Genomic DNA, 14,701 nt, shown 5'->3' on the forward strand with positions numbered 1-14,701 from the left:
CATTCCTGTTAAAGTCTACTTTTCAATCACCAGTTTCTCTTAATCTATAAGAAAGTTAAAGCCATTGGTTTTGGTGTCAAATCCCCTCAGATTCAACCTCTTGGTAGGTGAACATCCTTGGAGGGATAATCGGCACCAAGTTTCTCTCACTCATTGAAAGTAGATAAGAAAAGCATGTCTTCCCAGTGCACTAGTTTAAACCTCATAGATTTTTGCTTTCAACACAAGATTATCATTCCAAATGTTATGTTGAGGTAAAAGTTTTTGCCAATCAAAATTTTAAATTGCCGTTAATTTGAACATTTTGTTTTTTACCTTCCAAACTTTAACTTTACATTTATTGCTTGTTAATGGGAAAAATAATAATTCATAGGTAAAAAATTTATATTTTAATGGTAGTAGTGGAAAGCTAGTCCACTTATATATATTCTGTATTTATTTCTTCCCTGGCGAAATGGGAATTGGGTTTATATAAATCAGCCTTCTTTCCTTTCCATGTGGGTGACACAGATGTGAATGATGAAGGTACTCTTATAATGGAAATGGCAGGACTTCTCTCCACAAAGTTCCCACTAACCAAGCCTATGAACACCACCACTATATATTTTACGGCACTCACAGATAACGGTAACATTTTTCTCAATATTCATACATATTAGATTTAACAAGAGTAGGTTGTTTCCTAGTCATTAATGATTCTCATTTTAGCTAACAGTTAACTCCTAATGTCCCTCAGTCACTTGAACATTCCAAGAGCATGATTGAGAAATACGTTATTCTAATAGGTTTGGTGTTGTATGAATTTTAGCCAAGGTGTATGCTTACAAGTCACAGACCCCATCCCTATCTTAGTTATATAACTAAGTCATTTCATTTTAGCTCACATGTGAACATTGCTCATTTGTTGATTCAGTATGTATAAATTGAATGATTACTACAGGTCATGTATCTCAGTCTTAAAAATACACGGCCATAAAAAGAAAGCATATATTTGAGCCTGTTGCATTAAGGAGAAGGCAGGTATTAATCAAGTAACTACACCAATATATTAGTTACTAGGAGCAAGAAAAATACTCAGCTAAGAGTATATATAGCCATTAGTTGAGGACTCCGTTGGTGTGGTAAATATGAGTGCAGTTTCCCTGTTGAAGTATGTATATAGTGGGTGATAGTTAACTAATTTATTTTGTATAATTCTCAAGCATAGAAGACAGGAAGGCTAAGTGCCTGTTAGATAATAAATTTCAATTTGTAATCCATAAATTCTAAGGGTAATATCCAGAGAAACGTGACATTGCCAGTTTACGCTTCACAAGCTTTTTTTGTGTAAAGTGGCATTTTGACAACTCAAGCCTGATTCAGGCTGAAAGGTTATAATTTGGGGAATAATAATTCACACCTTGTAAATCTAAGAGTGTACACTTTTTTTCTGAAAATTTGTTGTAATAGACCATATCCAGCCTCTCTTCTATGTGTTAATGCAAAAGACATAAAATTAATAGCAAGTTTAATTCCCTTAACATGTGGGAAAATCATAACATTTTAAGAAGAATTTTATTTAAGCCATTTTAAAACCTATTTCAGGAAAAATATATATTCTATTAAATTGAGTTATATTTAAAATTAATTTTTATTATGAAAAAATTCCATTAAAAAGATTAACAATTTATATTCACTGCCTCTAAAAATTGTAATTACTCTCAAAGAGAATGACCCTTGATCTTATATTTTTTACCTTATATTATTGAAATGAAGTAGCATATGAATTTGTAACTTACTGCAAGTTCAAATATTTAATTGGTTAGCTACTTGTCATAATCCACAGTTTGTGAATGTTTGATCCAATATTTAAGGTAGAGACTGGACCATCATAAAGAAATCTTAATGAACTTATTGCTTAAATGTTTAAAGACATTATCACAAAGCAGATTAATTTTTCATTAGCTGTTAACTCTTCTTTTAGCAATGACCTTCCTCATGAGCATTTAACTTATTAGTCTGTACCTGGACAAAGAAGAGCAATCCGCAGATTCTTTTTTTTTTTTTTTTTTAAGATTTTACTTATTTATTTATTTGAGAAAGAGAGACGGAGAGAGAGAGAGCAAGGAGAGGGGCAAATAGAGAAGGAGAGAGAGAACATCTCAAGCCGACTCTGCACTGAGCACAGAACCTGACACAGTCACGGCTTGATCTCACCACCTTGAGATCAAGACCTGAGCTGAAATCAAGTTGGACACTTAACCAACTGAGCCATTTAGGTGCCCCTGTAGATTCTTTGAGTATGGCTCTGTTTATAAATTATTTTGTTAATTTGACCACTTATTTCCTCTAAGGATTATGATCTTGATCAATATTTATATATATTTAAAGAATTGACATCTTGGGACAAAAATTCATGACTTCACAAGCATACACATGCCAAAATTTGCTAAGAGGTAAACCATGTCCCCTGTACCATTTTAGTTAAATGTTACACATCTACTATTAGATGTATGTACCTAAGTGAAATGACTTTATGTCAGTGAGGTTAAGAATATGCCAGAATTTACAGGACTTTGAATTTTGTGAATTGAGTTGGTGAGGGAGGGATTTGAAACTTCAGCATTCTGACTCCTAAATCTCTCTTGAAAAGCTGACATTACCTCCCTAAAATATTTAAATTAATGTGTGAAATGCAAATATTTTTGCTAATTAACCAAGATAAATATCTTTTAAATTATAAATGTAAAGAAAGGACCTTGATATTTGTTTATTTCTTGAGTCAGAAAAAATCAGAATATTTTAATTTAACTAGTTGTATCTGTCTCTTGGCTTCTCTACACTGATTAATAGTTACCAAATCTCTGTATTATATTAATGTGATTGATGGAGAATTGTGATAAGTTGTATCAGGTGTTAAATTACAGTACCAAAATTTAGAAAGAAAAACTTTTGTTACTGAATTCCTTCTCTTCAATTTAGAAAGTCCTTCATTGACAGCATGTATCTACATTTTTTACATCAATACTTTTGCTAACATCTGCTCAAAAGAGTGATTTAATTTAGATGTAAATAATAAATTACTATATTATGTATATATATCTGTGTGGACACAGCATGTGGTAACTTTATGTTTCTATTAAATAAGTCACCTTTGGGAATAATGGCATTGACTATTGTAACTAAATTCTGTGGTATTTCTCTTAAAATTTGACTAAAACCCTATCTATTAAATTACAGAAATAATTTAAAACTATATAAGCTAATATTAATTTTCAGTCATTTTATGGCCCTGAAAATTTAACACTTTTAAATAATTAGGAATATATATTACTAGCCACAAACAATTCTTTAAAAAAATTTTTTGTAACTCTACCTCCATTTTCTTTAATTCAATGATATAGATAAGAAGCTACACCTATAATTAATTCTTGCTGTTTTATAGGGGTGGGGGCAATATCCTGTTGCAATTCTTCTAATTTGTTTTCTCTAATCAACGATGAGTTGGCAGCTCTTTTTTTTTTTTTTTTTAAGATTTTATTTATTTATTTGACAGAGAGAATAGTGAGAGAGGGAGCACAAGCAGGGGAAGTGGGAGAGGGAGAAGTAAGTTCCCTGCTGAGCAGGGAGCTGGGTGTAGGACTCGATCCTAGGACCCTGGGATCAGGACCTGAGCTAAAGGCCGATGCTGATGCTTTAACCTTTGAGCAGCCCAGGTGCTCCTGTTGGCTGCTCTTTCAAAATACTATAGTCATTAAATGTGCTTCTCAAAAATCCTACATGTACACAATTTACATTTTTTCATTGGTCTTTTATTCATTCCAGTATTTTATTTGCATAAATTCGTTGTGTTAAATTCCTAGCCTCATCTAAAAAGACCTCTCAAGATTTAAAAACTCGCTACTGTTAATTTTTTTTTTTAATTGTTTTGTCTCAAAGGGCAGGAGGGCGAAAGAAAGTGGATTTTCTACTCTGCCAACTGTTTAGCATTCAGCTGCTTTAAAAACACTAGCTTCAGAGCTACAGTCAGCCAGGCCATTAGGAACATCTCTCTTTTCCAGGCCAAATGCAAAACAGCATCATCTGTGCAACATGAAAGCTATAAGGAAAGAACGTTCAAAGAACCATTTATATATATAACAGTTACACATAATAGAATTATGGGGAGTTAGTATTGATTATTAGTGGCATTTTTAAAGATCAGTATGACTTTATAGATGCAATTAGAAGGATATTGCTACACAAGATTGGCAAGTCAATTTATGATTCTCAGGCAGAATTTGTTTGCCATACATTAGTGCTTGGGTAATATATCTTATTTAATACTCTGTTGTGAACACAAATTTAATTAATATTGAATGAATCAAAATTATAAGCCAACAAATGTAGTGTTATGAAAAATAATACAATAATAGCCTCTTTAGACTTAGATAAGCAACTTTATTTAGTGTAAATTGGTAGTTAACGGTAAATCTTTTCAGCAACTGTATCATCTGATTTTGTCAATTTTTTTGTTCCTTCTTTTCCTTTGGCATTGAATTGAAAAGCAACAGTGGCAGGATCTATATTTTCCAGGAACTGGATATATATGTGTAATTTGAAAGAAATTATGGTAGTTAATATATTTTAAATACACAGAGTGCATTTTTGTATTCACATGGAATTTAAATACTAATAAGAAAGGTCAATGACAATATGGCAATGATGTAATCATTATTTAAATGGAATCTGTTGATGTCATTCTTGCTTTCCAATCTTTTACATTAAATGGGTACAGATAAAATTATAATAAATATTGTTGTAGAAAAGTAAACATTACATAGACATACATAATAATAGATGCCTGCAAGTCAGAATTTTTAGCAGGCAAACATACAACTTAATCAACTAATCGAGCCTTCTTAGAGCCAACAAAAACATTTGCAAAGTACTGTTCTGGCTGAACTGTTTATAGCCCATTTGGGTGTTCCACAAAATAGTGCTTCTTCTAAAGGGGCTGAGTCACATTAAACTCTAATGATTGTGCCTATTTCATTTAAAGACCTCCAAAGGTTATGATGGGAAAATATTTATGTACTGTGAAGGCTTCAGGTAGAATGGAGTATTCAGTTAGATGCAACAATGTTCTTATTTAATATAAACATAATGAATCTAGATGGAATCCTTAGATCCTTTAGGTAAAATGCTCTCATTATAATAATCATACCCGACAGCGTGCTTTCAATTCAGCATTCCATTGCTTTTAAATTTTCCAAGATTTAATGAATGCATGGTCTAGTTGCAACTGAAGTGAATTTTATCTTTTTTCAGGGAGGAAAAAAAAACCTGCATCCATAATTTTCCAATTTATATACAACCATTAGTTCTTTATTGCCTTCTCGAGTTACCCCAAAGTCAAACTACTGTATGTTGCTTATGATGTACTAGATTATATTACTAGAGAGCAAGCAAATAAACCAACTAATAACCCCATAATCTTGATAGCTTTGCATGACAAAATTTCTTTGTAGTTCATGAGCTTGTTCACCCCTGTAAGCTGCAGCGGTGGGGTTGGGGGATGAAGATTTGAATCATCATTGTTTATTAGGATCCCAGGCTGATGGACCAGCCAGATGCATACTTCATTAGTCAAAGTAAGCCACATGGCCACACTGATTTAAAAAAAAAAAAAAAAGACACCAGTAACTGCAGTCTTATCCTGTGCCCAGGGTGAAGGGACCCTGAGTATTTGTATGTATACCTAATGTTCACTGCTCAGTGTGGTACTTAATTGTTCAGGTATGACTTCCTTTACTTAAAGTGATTTTTGCCACCACTTCTCAGGATTATTTCAGTGCTATCTGTCTGGGTTTTCACCAAAAATCTGTAACTATTATAGCAGCGATCGTGTATCGTTACAATACATACTAATAATGTGGAGAGTGGAAATGAGAGATCTCAGATCAACATTTATGATTTTACACACCCACACAGAAGTACACATTAAAGCATAGTATATTACTTTATTCTTTATACAAAATATAAAAGAAAAACTAGGAGAATAATTTTATTTATTTATTTTTGAAGATTGTATCTATTTATTTGAGAGAGAGAGACAGCAAGGGAGAGCATGAACAGGGGACAGGGCAAAGGAGCAGGGAAGGGGAGAAGCAGGCTCCCGCTGAGCAGGGAGCCTGATGTGAGCTGATGCCAGGGCCCTGAGATCTGGATCATGAACTGAGGCCAAGGCAGAGGCTCTACTGATGGAGCCACGCAGGCAACCCTAGGAGAAGAATTTTAGCTAGAGCTTTCAAGATAAGAAAATAATTTGGAGCTCCTGGGTGGCTCAGTGGGTTAAAGCCTCTGCCTTTGGCTCCGGTCAGGATCCCAGGGACCTGGGATCGAGCCCCGCATTGGGCTCTCTGCTCAGCAGGGAGCCTGCTTCCTCCTCTCTCTCTGCCTGCCTCTCTGCCTACTTGTGATCTCTGTCTGTCAAATAAATAAATGAAATCTTAAAAAAATAGAAAGAAAGAAAGAAAGAAAGAAAGAAAGAAAGAAACGATTTGCTATAATTACTAACACTAATAGATTTCTTAAAAGTAATTAATTAATTAAATTGGTTAGTTAGTCATTCGGCTAATTTGCTTTAGTATTAGTCTGAGTTTACTCATACTTCGCAAGACTTGTCCTTTACTTTTGGCTGTTGAGTGACAGAGCGGATAATGAGATAGGATGGTCAAGTGTTTTGTCCAGCTGAAAAGTTGGAAGGTGAACTGATTTTATAAAATCATCAAAGTTTACAGATGGCATAATACCTCAGCACCTGACAGCTTCCTGGAATGCTTGTCCATAGTCTTAGGGTCTGCATAGCTTTCCATGGTATATGACTCTAGGAGAAGAGAAAACATATTCAAAGTTAGATTACTATACTTACATTAAAGGATAGTGATAAATTGGGTAGAGGAATTATGTTAAATAAACTACTGCATAGTTAAACTTTTGTACATAAAAATATTTTAAAGTGGTTGAAATGAAATTTATTCATTTGCATTTTATCTGTCTTACTATAATCTCTGAGCCTTGGAGATGAAGTTTTTTCATACATTCATCTACAAGGCTAGCAGAATTCTGGTAATGGCAATAAAAGTGAACAATTAATATATTTTCTTATAAACTAGTATTAAAAACTGATTTCAGAAAATGACACAAATATGCTATAGTTCTTTCATATTATATCTGTTTTTTGTCAAATTTAAGAGGAATAAACTAAAGAAAGTAGTAAGTCAGGTCAGAATAGATCATGGGTTTTTATCTGTATATTAAATAATTGTTAAGAAAGACTAGAATTGAACACTTCAAATGTGTATTTACCAACAGTTATCTAGTATGAAATATTCTGTGATTTTAAAAGGGTTTATATAGTGTCTACAATATCACAATTGAATCAATCTTCTTGGTTATTTCAAGTCCAATTAATTCATTTATTAGTCTACATGTTAGTCTACAAATACATGCATGTGAGTTTATATATTTAACACTTTAAATCATGGAGAAAAATAACACCACAATTTTGAATTAAAGTTATGTCACTCCTTGATAAAATTATAAATTTTTTTAGCAAATTAAAGAAGTACATTTTTGTGGGTAAGCTTTTAAAGTTCGGAATTGAGCAACTATTATTTCAATCACAGTTTAATAAGTAACTTCTTACAAGCATTACATGATTATATACCTTGAGATATATCACAAAATATTACAACTTAAATGTTTTATCTAAAGATTCTTCTTCACAATTTTGAATATATACTTACACATATGATATAAATTAAAAGTATACCATACTCATATATAAGTATATACTTATATAGCTATATTATTATATGTAATATATATTACACATAATGCAATATGCAATTATAATAATATATTATATATGCAATTATAAGTATATGCATATAATATATATAGTTATAATACATTGTGTGTAATATATAATAAATTATAATATACATATATTCTATGTGATTATACTATATATTTTACATATAAAATATATTTTCTAATAAACATTGGAATTTAGAATTAGAATACTCTAATATATATTTATATATAATATAAAATGTATGTAATATATATATATAAACATATATGAAATTCTATATAGCCATATATAAATATGTCATGTACTATATATTATACACTATTTAGAATATATAAAATATAAAAAATGTGTTATGTATTATACATGTATAATCAATACAGGTAACTTTTTTATAAAAAGAAAAGACATAAAAAATTGTTAATATCAACCTAGGTTTTGAAAGATAAAGGACATCCATACTGTCTTCTGAGGAAACATGCATTAGTAAATCTAGAATAGTATCTCTAACAACTCTACATTTACTGAGAATAGAGCACTTTAAGAAAATTTTAAAGACAATACATTAAATTTTCTAATTAGTATTTTTTTCCAAATAGCAGCATTAGTGTTGCTTGTTAAAAATGCAACTTCCAGATCCCATTTCAGACCTAATGAATCAGAAAACTCTGGGGTGGAGTTTCCAGGCAACTCTAAGAGGTGCTGAAGTTGGAGAACCATTGGTAGAGAAAACTGTGTGGATCAGCTGATTTATGGAGGAGATGGCAAGAGTCTCTCAATGAAAGAACCACTAAGTTCACTTGTTCTCAGGCTGAAGTCTTCCGTAGATCCCTGAGTGAACCTTATTTTATAATTAATTTCCAAAAGACCAAATGGATTGTTGGGCTGCCGAATGTGAGTCTCGTGAGCAAAATATTCCCAGTTAGAGGCTCTGTCAGGGATATGGCTCTTTGTCCTCCAAATATTTACTGTTCTTCTTTATTCTGTATAAATCTTTTCCCTGCTTCACTTCCTTTGGCAACTTTTTTTTCCCTGCTCCCTTCAGAGACTGCCTAAGTATAAAATACCACCTCTCCAGAGTTGCCGTTTCTGGTCTCTGAAAGTAAAACAGGTCCCCACTGCCCACAGCTCTGTGGCTTATCACAGTAGGCTGTCTGTGGTAGATCTCTGCACTTACAACACTGTGACATTTGTTTAAAATTTAAGTTAACGTCTGTTTCTTTATTTATTTTTAAAACTTTCTCTAGAATGTGAACTCCATTTGGACAGGGACAGTATTGGTCTGGTTCACTGACTTATCTTCTTATTGATTGAAGTTCTAGAACCTAGGTGAGGTTTGGTGGGCTGAGGTTCGGAGCCGATGACCAAGAAAGAATTCTTGAGACATCTTTGGTGCAAAATGGTGGTTTATTAAAGCACGGGGACAGGACCCGTGGGCAGGAAGAGCTGCTGCCCCGGGTTGTGAGGGATGGCAGGTTGTGTACCCTGCTGTTGGGGGAAGGTGAGGGGAAGGGAGGTGTCAGTGGAGTTTTCATATGCTAACGAGGGCCTACAAGGTGCCAGGATGTTCCAGGCCTGCCGGAGGCCTTGCCTTTGCTGCTGGATCAATGTTGTCTTTAGACCAGCCATTAACATTAAGATCTTTGGGAGACTTTTTGGTGGGGTGTCACAATCCTGCTATCAATCGTCTTTGTTAGTGAGATTTAGAACATTTGTAAGCCAAGGGAGACTCCTGTCTAGCAGGATTGTGAGCTCTGCAAGTTAACCATTTGCTTATTGTTCATGGCAGTCAGGGCTGCCTGAGGGATGCTACACTTATGGAGGGGAAAGGGTGAAGAGGGGGTGCAAGGCGCCAGCTTTTGCTTTGTCCTCAGCCAGCCTCCTGCTCCCTCATCATTATCATTCACTGTTCGCTGGTGCACTGCAGGCATTTTTTGGAGGAAAAATATGCATGAATATGGCACATATTTATACAATATCTATTCAAAATTTTACTTGCTAGATAGTAATAAGTTAAATAAAATACCTGGGAGTATTTAGCCTGGTGGATGGAATTCTTCCCAATGGAAGGTACTTAAGATTTTTATCAGACCACTCATCAGAAAAAATACAGTTAATCAGGAAATCCAGTTCACCATAGTTCTTGGCTAAAGTATCATTAAGTTGATTTTAACTCAATATAAATGTATAAATCTATGTTTTAATGTATAAATCATTTAAAACTCTACCTTCCATTTCAATTTGGCCAAAACTACCTGAAAATTCGTTTTGCATCCTGAGAAATTGCTGATCAAGTTGAATTTAGGTTTCAAAATATGTTGTAAGCAATAATTACTGTAAAAAATGTTTCTTTTGAGATCATGTTTTTAAAATTCTCCCGGAGCTTTATAATATTCTTGAAGTTTTACAAGGTCCCCCTCTAAAATGAATAGAGAAAACAATAATCGGAATTATGAAAATAAATTCATTCTCTTTTTTACAAGTTCCCTTACAAAATAATAAAAATATTACCTTGGTGATTTTTTAAATAGCCCTGCATTCATGTCCTACGCATAACAAAATCATGTTTATGAGTATATATTTTCTTGGGAAAAAAAAAATCAGTGGAAGCTGTTTAAGGGGCTTATTTTTTCCTTTATATGATTTGGTTTCAGAATATTCACTCCAGTTACATAAATTATAAATGTTGCTTCTCCTACTCATAGCACATGACATATTATTACAGGCCAGACTCATTGTAATGTGGTGACCCTAGCGAAACTACCAAGTGAACTTTTCACATGAAAACATTCAGATAGATTATGTATTTATGAATAAAAATGAATTTGCTTTTCAGGGAGTTTGGCCGCTGGAAAGTAAATAACCTTGCCGTTGAGAGAAGAAATTTCCTGGGCTCCCCTCTCCCTCTTGCTCCTGAATTCTTCCGCAACATAAGACTTCTGGGACGCCGACCTACCCTTCAGCAAATCACAGAAAACCTTATCAAGAAATATGGGACACATTTCTTGCTATCTGCTACTTTGGGAGGTATGACTCTTTGAAAATATTTGTGCTCATGTGTGTTTGTGGCTAAAACTGTCAGTCAGGAAAAGAAGCTTCAGTTTGAATACTTCTAGAATTCATTCATTTATTCAATCTATCCATCGAGTTATTCCTAAATGCCTTCTATGGTATTCACAATGGTAAGGTAGATGGTTATTACTTAGTTCCTGCCTGAAGTCAATTTGCAGTACAATAGCATGCATTAAATACAGTCATTAACTATTACACTCTATAATGCCAGGTAACGGGCCAAATTTTGCTTAAAAAATGAATAATTAACAGTCAAGTCACAGGTGGAAGTCATCACTCCTGGTTACAGAGAATAGGAAAAACTTTTCTGAAGCAAACGTTTAAGATCTACAATTACATTTTTTAACACTCCTTAGTATTTCTGATTGTGGTTGATTATGATATAGAGTTGATGATCCATAAATATCAATTATGATGCATAATTGAATAAAAGTAGAGATTAATGATGTCACTTCTTCGATTTATAAATTTGTAAGAAATAAGAAATCTGTGGTTTTAATATCATTAAATATGTGTTTTATTGTGGTGATATATAAGTCTGCATTTAGATGATATTTGAGGAGGTAATGTAGTAGGGAAAATGTGATTTTCCTAAAACTTAAATATATCCCAAAATTCCATGTATTTAGTTTTGTGTGTCTTTAAGGAATATCCAACCATTTTGTACAACCGTTTTATTAGAAATGGATGTTACTCTTTACTATAATAAAGAGCACAGAATACCATTAGCATAAAAACAGGGATTCCCTGCTTCCTTGTCTGCTGCTCAGTAAGTGTGCTGAATACAGACAGATTCACACCAGTGGTGCGGTAATATGAAAGGCCACCAGTTCTTCATTTTTCCTACCTTAGAAGATGAGTCTTTTCTTTCCTTTAGCTGTCAGTCCAGTCTGTCAGTAAGTCATACCAATACTTTTTTCCTCCCAAAATATATCCCATGTCAAAACTTTCTGACTTCTACCCAGACCATCCTAGACCAAGTCACCACCACATTTCTCCCCAGAATATGCCCCAGGTCCATACTCCACACAGATCTTTTTAAAATTTGGATAAGGTCAAATCATTCCCTGTGTCAACTAAAACATATAATTAACTACTTAAAATAAAATCCAAATATCTTGTTATGGTGTATAATGCACTACATGAAATGTCTTATACTGGCTTTCACCACAGACCTCAACTTTTCTCTCTGCTCGTCATGCTCTATTTTTCAACCACAGTGACCTTCAAATGTTTTGGGACAATTTTTCTGCTCAAATGTTACTTGTTATAGAGGGTTTCCCTGTGCCTAGTACCAGGAAGATGCCCAGTGGTCCACCAGTAGTCTCTATTATATCTTGATCTTCTTTGTATTCTTTATAATCTTTACTTTTATGTGAAATTCTTTAATTACTCATTTCCTGGCTTATTATCTGTCATTCCTGCATATTTTCTTGAAAACTGGGATTTTACTTGTACTTGTCACCAGTTTTACCTCCATAGTTTTAAGTGCCTGGCATATAATAGGTTCTCATTAAATATTTGTTAAAATGAATAAAAGGAACTACACTTTGTTTAGAGACTGAGATGTTCAAGTTCACTACATAGATGTCAAAAGTATGATACGCGTAGACGATAACTGAGATCTAATTCAAGAAGACTGAATGAAAACCAAATCCAAAGAGCCAAAACACTCAGTTAAACAAACAAAGATACAAAATTGGAGAGAATGAGGAGGCAAGTAAGAGTAGGTGAGCAAGGCATGAAGAGGTTGGAAAAGGAGATTTCTGGACACAGTGAATAAATACAAGTCGGTCATATAACCTCAAGGAATTAAAGCGAGGAAATGTAAATGATTCAGGTAGACAGAACAGGCCAGCCAAGAAAACACATGATCTTTGTCTTCCATAAGTGGATAGTGCTAAAATTATAAGATAAAGAGATCAGCCTGTTATTGAAAATTGACTTCCCCTCCCTTTTTTAACCAAGTGTGAAATATTTTATTTTATTTTATTTTATTGTGAAATTTTTAAAATGTTAAGTAACTTCTCTGTTAGTTTCTTTTAAGAGAAAGTAGGAGAGTAAAATGGGTGTGGAAGATTAATGTAGATGCAGGAAGATAGTTTCGGCATAATGTGTGGCATAATTTATACATGCAATTAATTATTTATGTTATTGTTAATATTATTACAGAAGTGAAGATAGAAAAAATTTATAAAATATTCCAGTAGTCATAAAAATTGATTCTCTAAAAGCTGTGTCTGTATGGTTAGTAGCAATGATTATTAATGCAATAAAATAGGAAGTAAAAGTGAAAATTAAATGATTACTACAGCTTCCTTTCAGTGGTCTTGTACTCTTACTGGGTTTCATCACATTTATGTCAATGATGTGTAATATCCAGAATTTCAGAACACAAAATACATTCTCCAAATAGGAAAAGAAACAAGTGACAGAGGAATGGTAGAAGAGATAAAAAGCAGAGGTGATTTTTACAGACATATTTGTTCCTTGTACTAAAATCATGGTGACTTTTTGATTACTTTCATTGTTTTGGCATTGTAGATGCCACATTTTGGCTTTCAGATTAGTTTTTGTTGTGTATGTTTTTGTTTGTATAAACATGGTCTAAAAATCCTTTGTAGGATTAAATCATTTCTTCAGATTGATAATTCAATGGCAGTAATATGTCCTCTCAAAATTGTTTTACTCTAATTATTTAAAAGTCTTGTTCAAGCATTTTCTTAAAGGCAAATTATGGAGTGGGGTGGGGGAGAGGAAGACATGGAATTGCCGAACTCCCTAGCTCTCTCCAGGCTGGATACTCCTTGCATTTAGTTTTCCTAGTGTTTTCTATCGGAATTCTTTTTTTTTCCCCCCTCTAAATGTTATTTATAATTTCTTTCAGGAATTTCTGCTGGGTGATGTTACTAAGTTAACTAAAATCCATGAAATTATTTACATAGCTAAAGGATATAAACTATTTGCAATTAAAATGTACACCAGGTAGATTTCAGGCAATTTTTAAAAATATTGCTGTTGTAATTATACTAAACTTTTTTTTTTATTGTTGCTCTAGGTATATTTTAACTTTATATGTTTACCTGGTTGAACATGAAATCTTATTATTCCATTTTTTAAAAAAATGAGATTTGTGGCATTTAATTAGAGCTTTTTCTCTTTTGCTTTCTCCTTAACCAACTAAGTAACAACCGTAATATTAACACACTGAGGGCATCATGTATATAACCAAACATTTTAAACAAAAGGCCAGTAAATTTTTTGCTTCCTAAGTAACCAGGAACTAAATTCAAACATTTTAAACATTTGAAAAAATAAGTTGTGTGAAATACACTCGGTATTAAAGTGATGAAAAATAAATGAAAAATGTCTTTTTTCCCTGAGTTATTTAGTACATCATATTATTGACTTAGACATAAAACTTTGGGTAGCATACTTGAAGCCTTTAATGGGATATTTTATGATAGATAAAGCCAGTGATTGAATTATCTCCCTATAGGGAAAAATAAATTATAAAAAGCCTTCTTCAATATATATCATTTTTCACGTTTATTTCATCTTATAGCTTTCAGACTATTTATCAATATAGTAATTCAGCTTGCTTCTATTTGGATAATGATATCTAAACTCCATCACTGTTTAAATATCTAAAATAAGCTAGTCAATAGGAAGAATCAATCTTGGAAAAGATTGCACTACTGGGATATATTGATTTCTAGCTATAGAATATATTTCATGACTGTTTTTATAATATATTTCACTATAGTACAATATATGACAAATACTGAAATA

General features: G+C 32.9%; 1 protein-coding gene across 4 annotated transcripts in view; it reads left to right on the plus strand.

The window, feature by feature from the left end:
• Positions 1-14,701, plus strand: part of BRINP3 (BMP/retinoic acid inducible neural specific 3) — a 392,077-nt gene that overhangs the window by 183,526 nt on the left and 193,850 nt on the right. For all 4 annotated transcript variants that reach the window (XM_059146396.1, XM_059146399.1, XM_059146397.1 and 1 more), the window contains one exon: positions 10,674-10,864. In XM_059146396.1, the coding sequence (XP_059002379.1) occupies positions 10,674-10,864 (191 nt within the window). The remainder of the gene's footprint in view (positions 1-10,673; positions 10,865-14,701) is intronic.

The sequence above is a fragment of the Mustela lutreola genome, chromosome 14 (genome assembly GCF_030435805.1).
Source record: "Mustela lutreola isolate mMusLut2 chromosome 14, mMusLut2.pri, whole genome shotgun sequence".
Lineage (NCBI taxonomy): Eukaryota > Metazoa > Chordata > Mammalia > Carnivora > Mustelidae > Mustela > Mustela lutreola.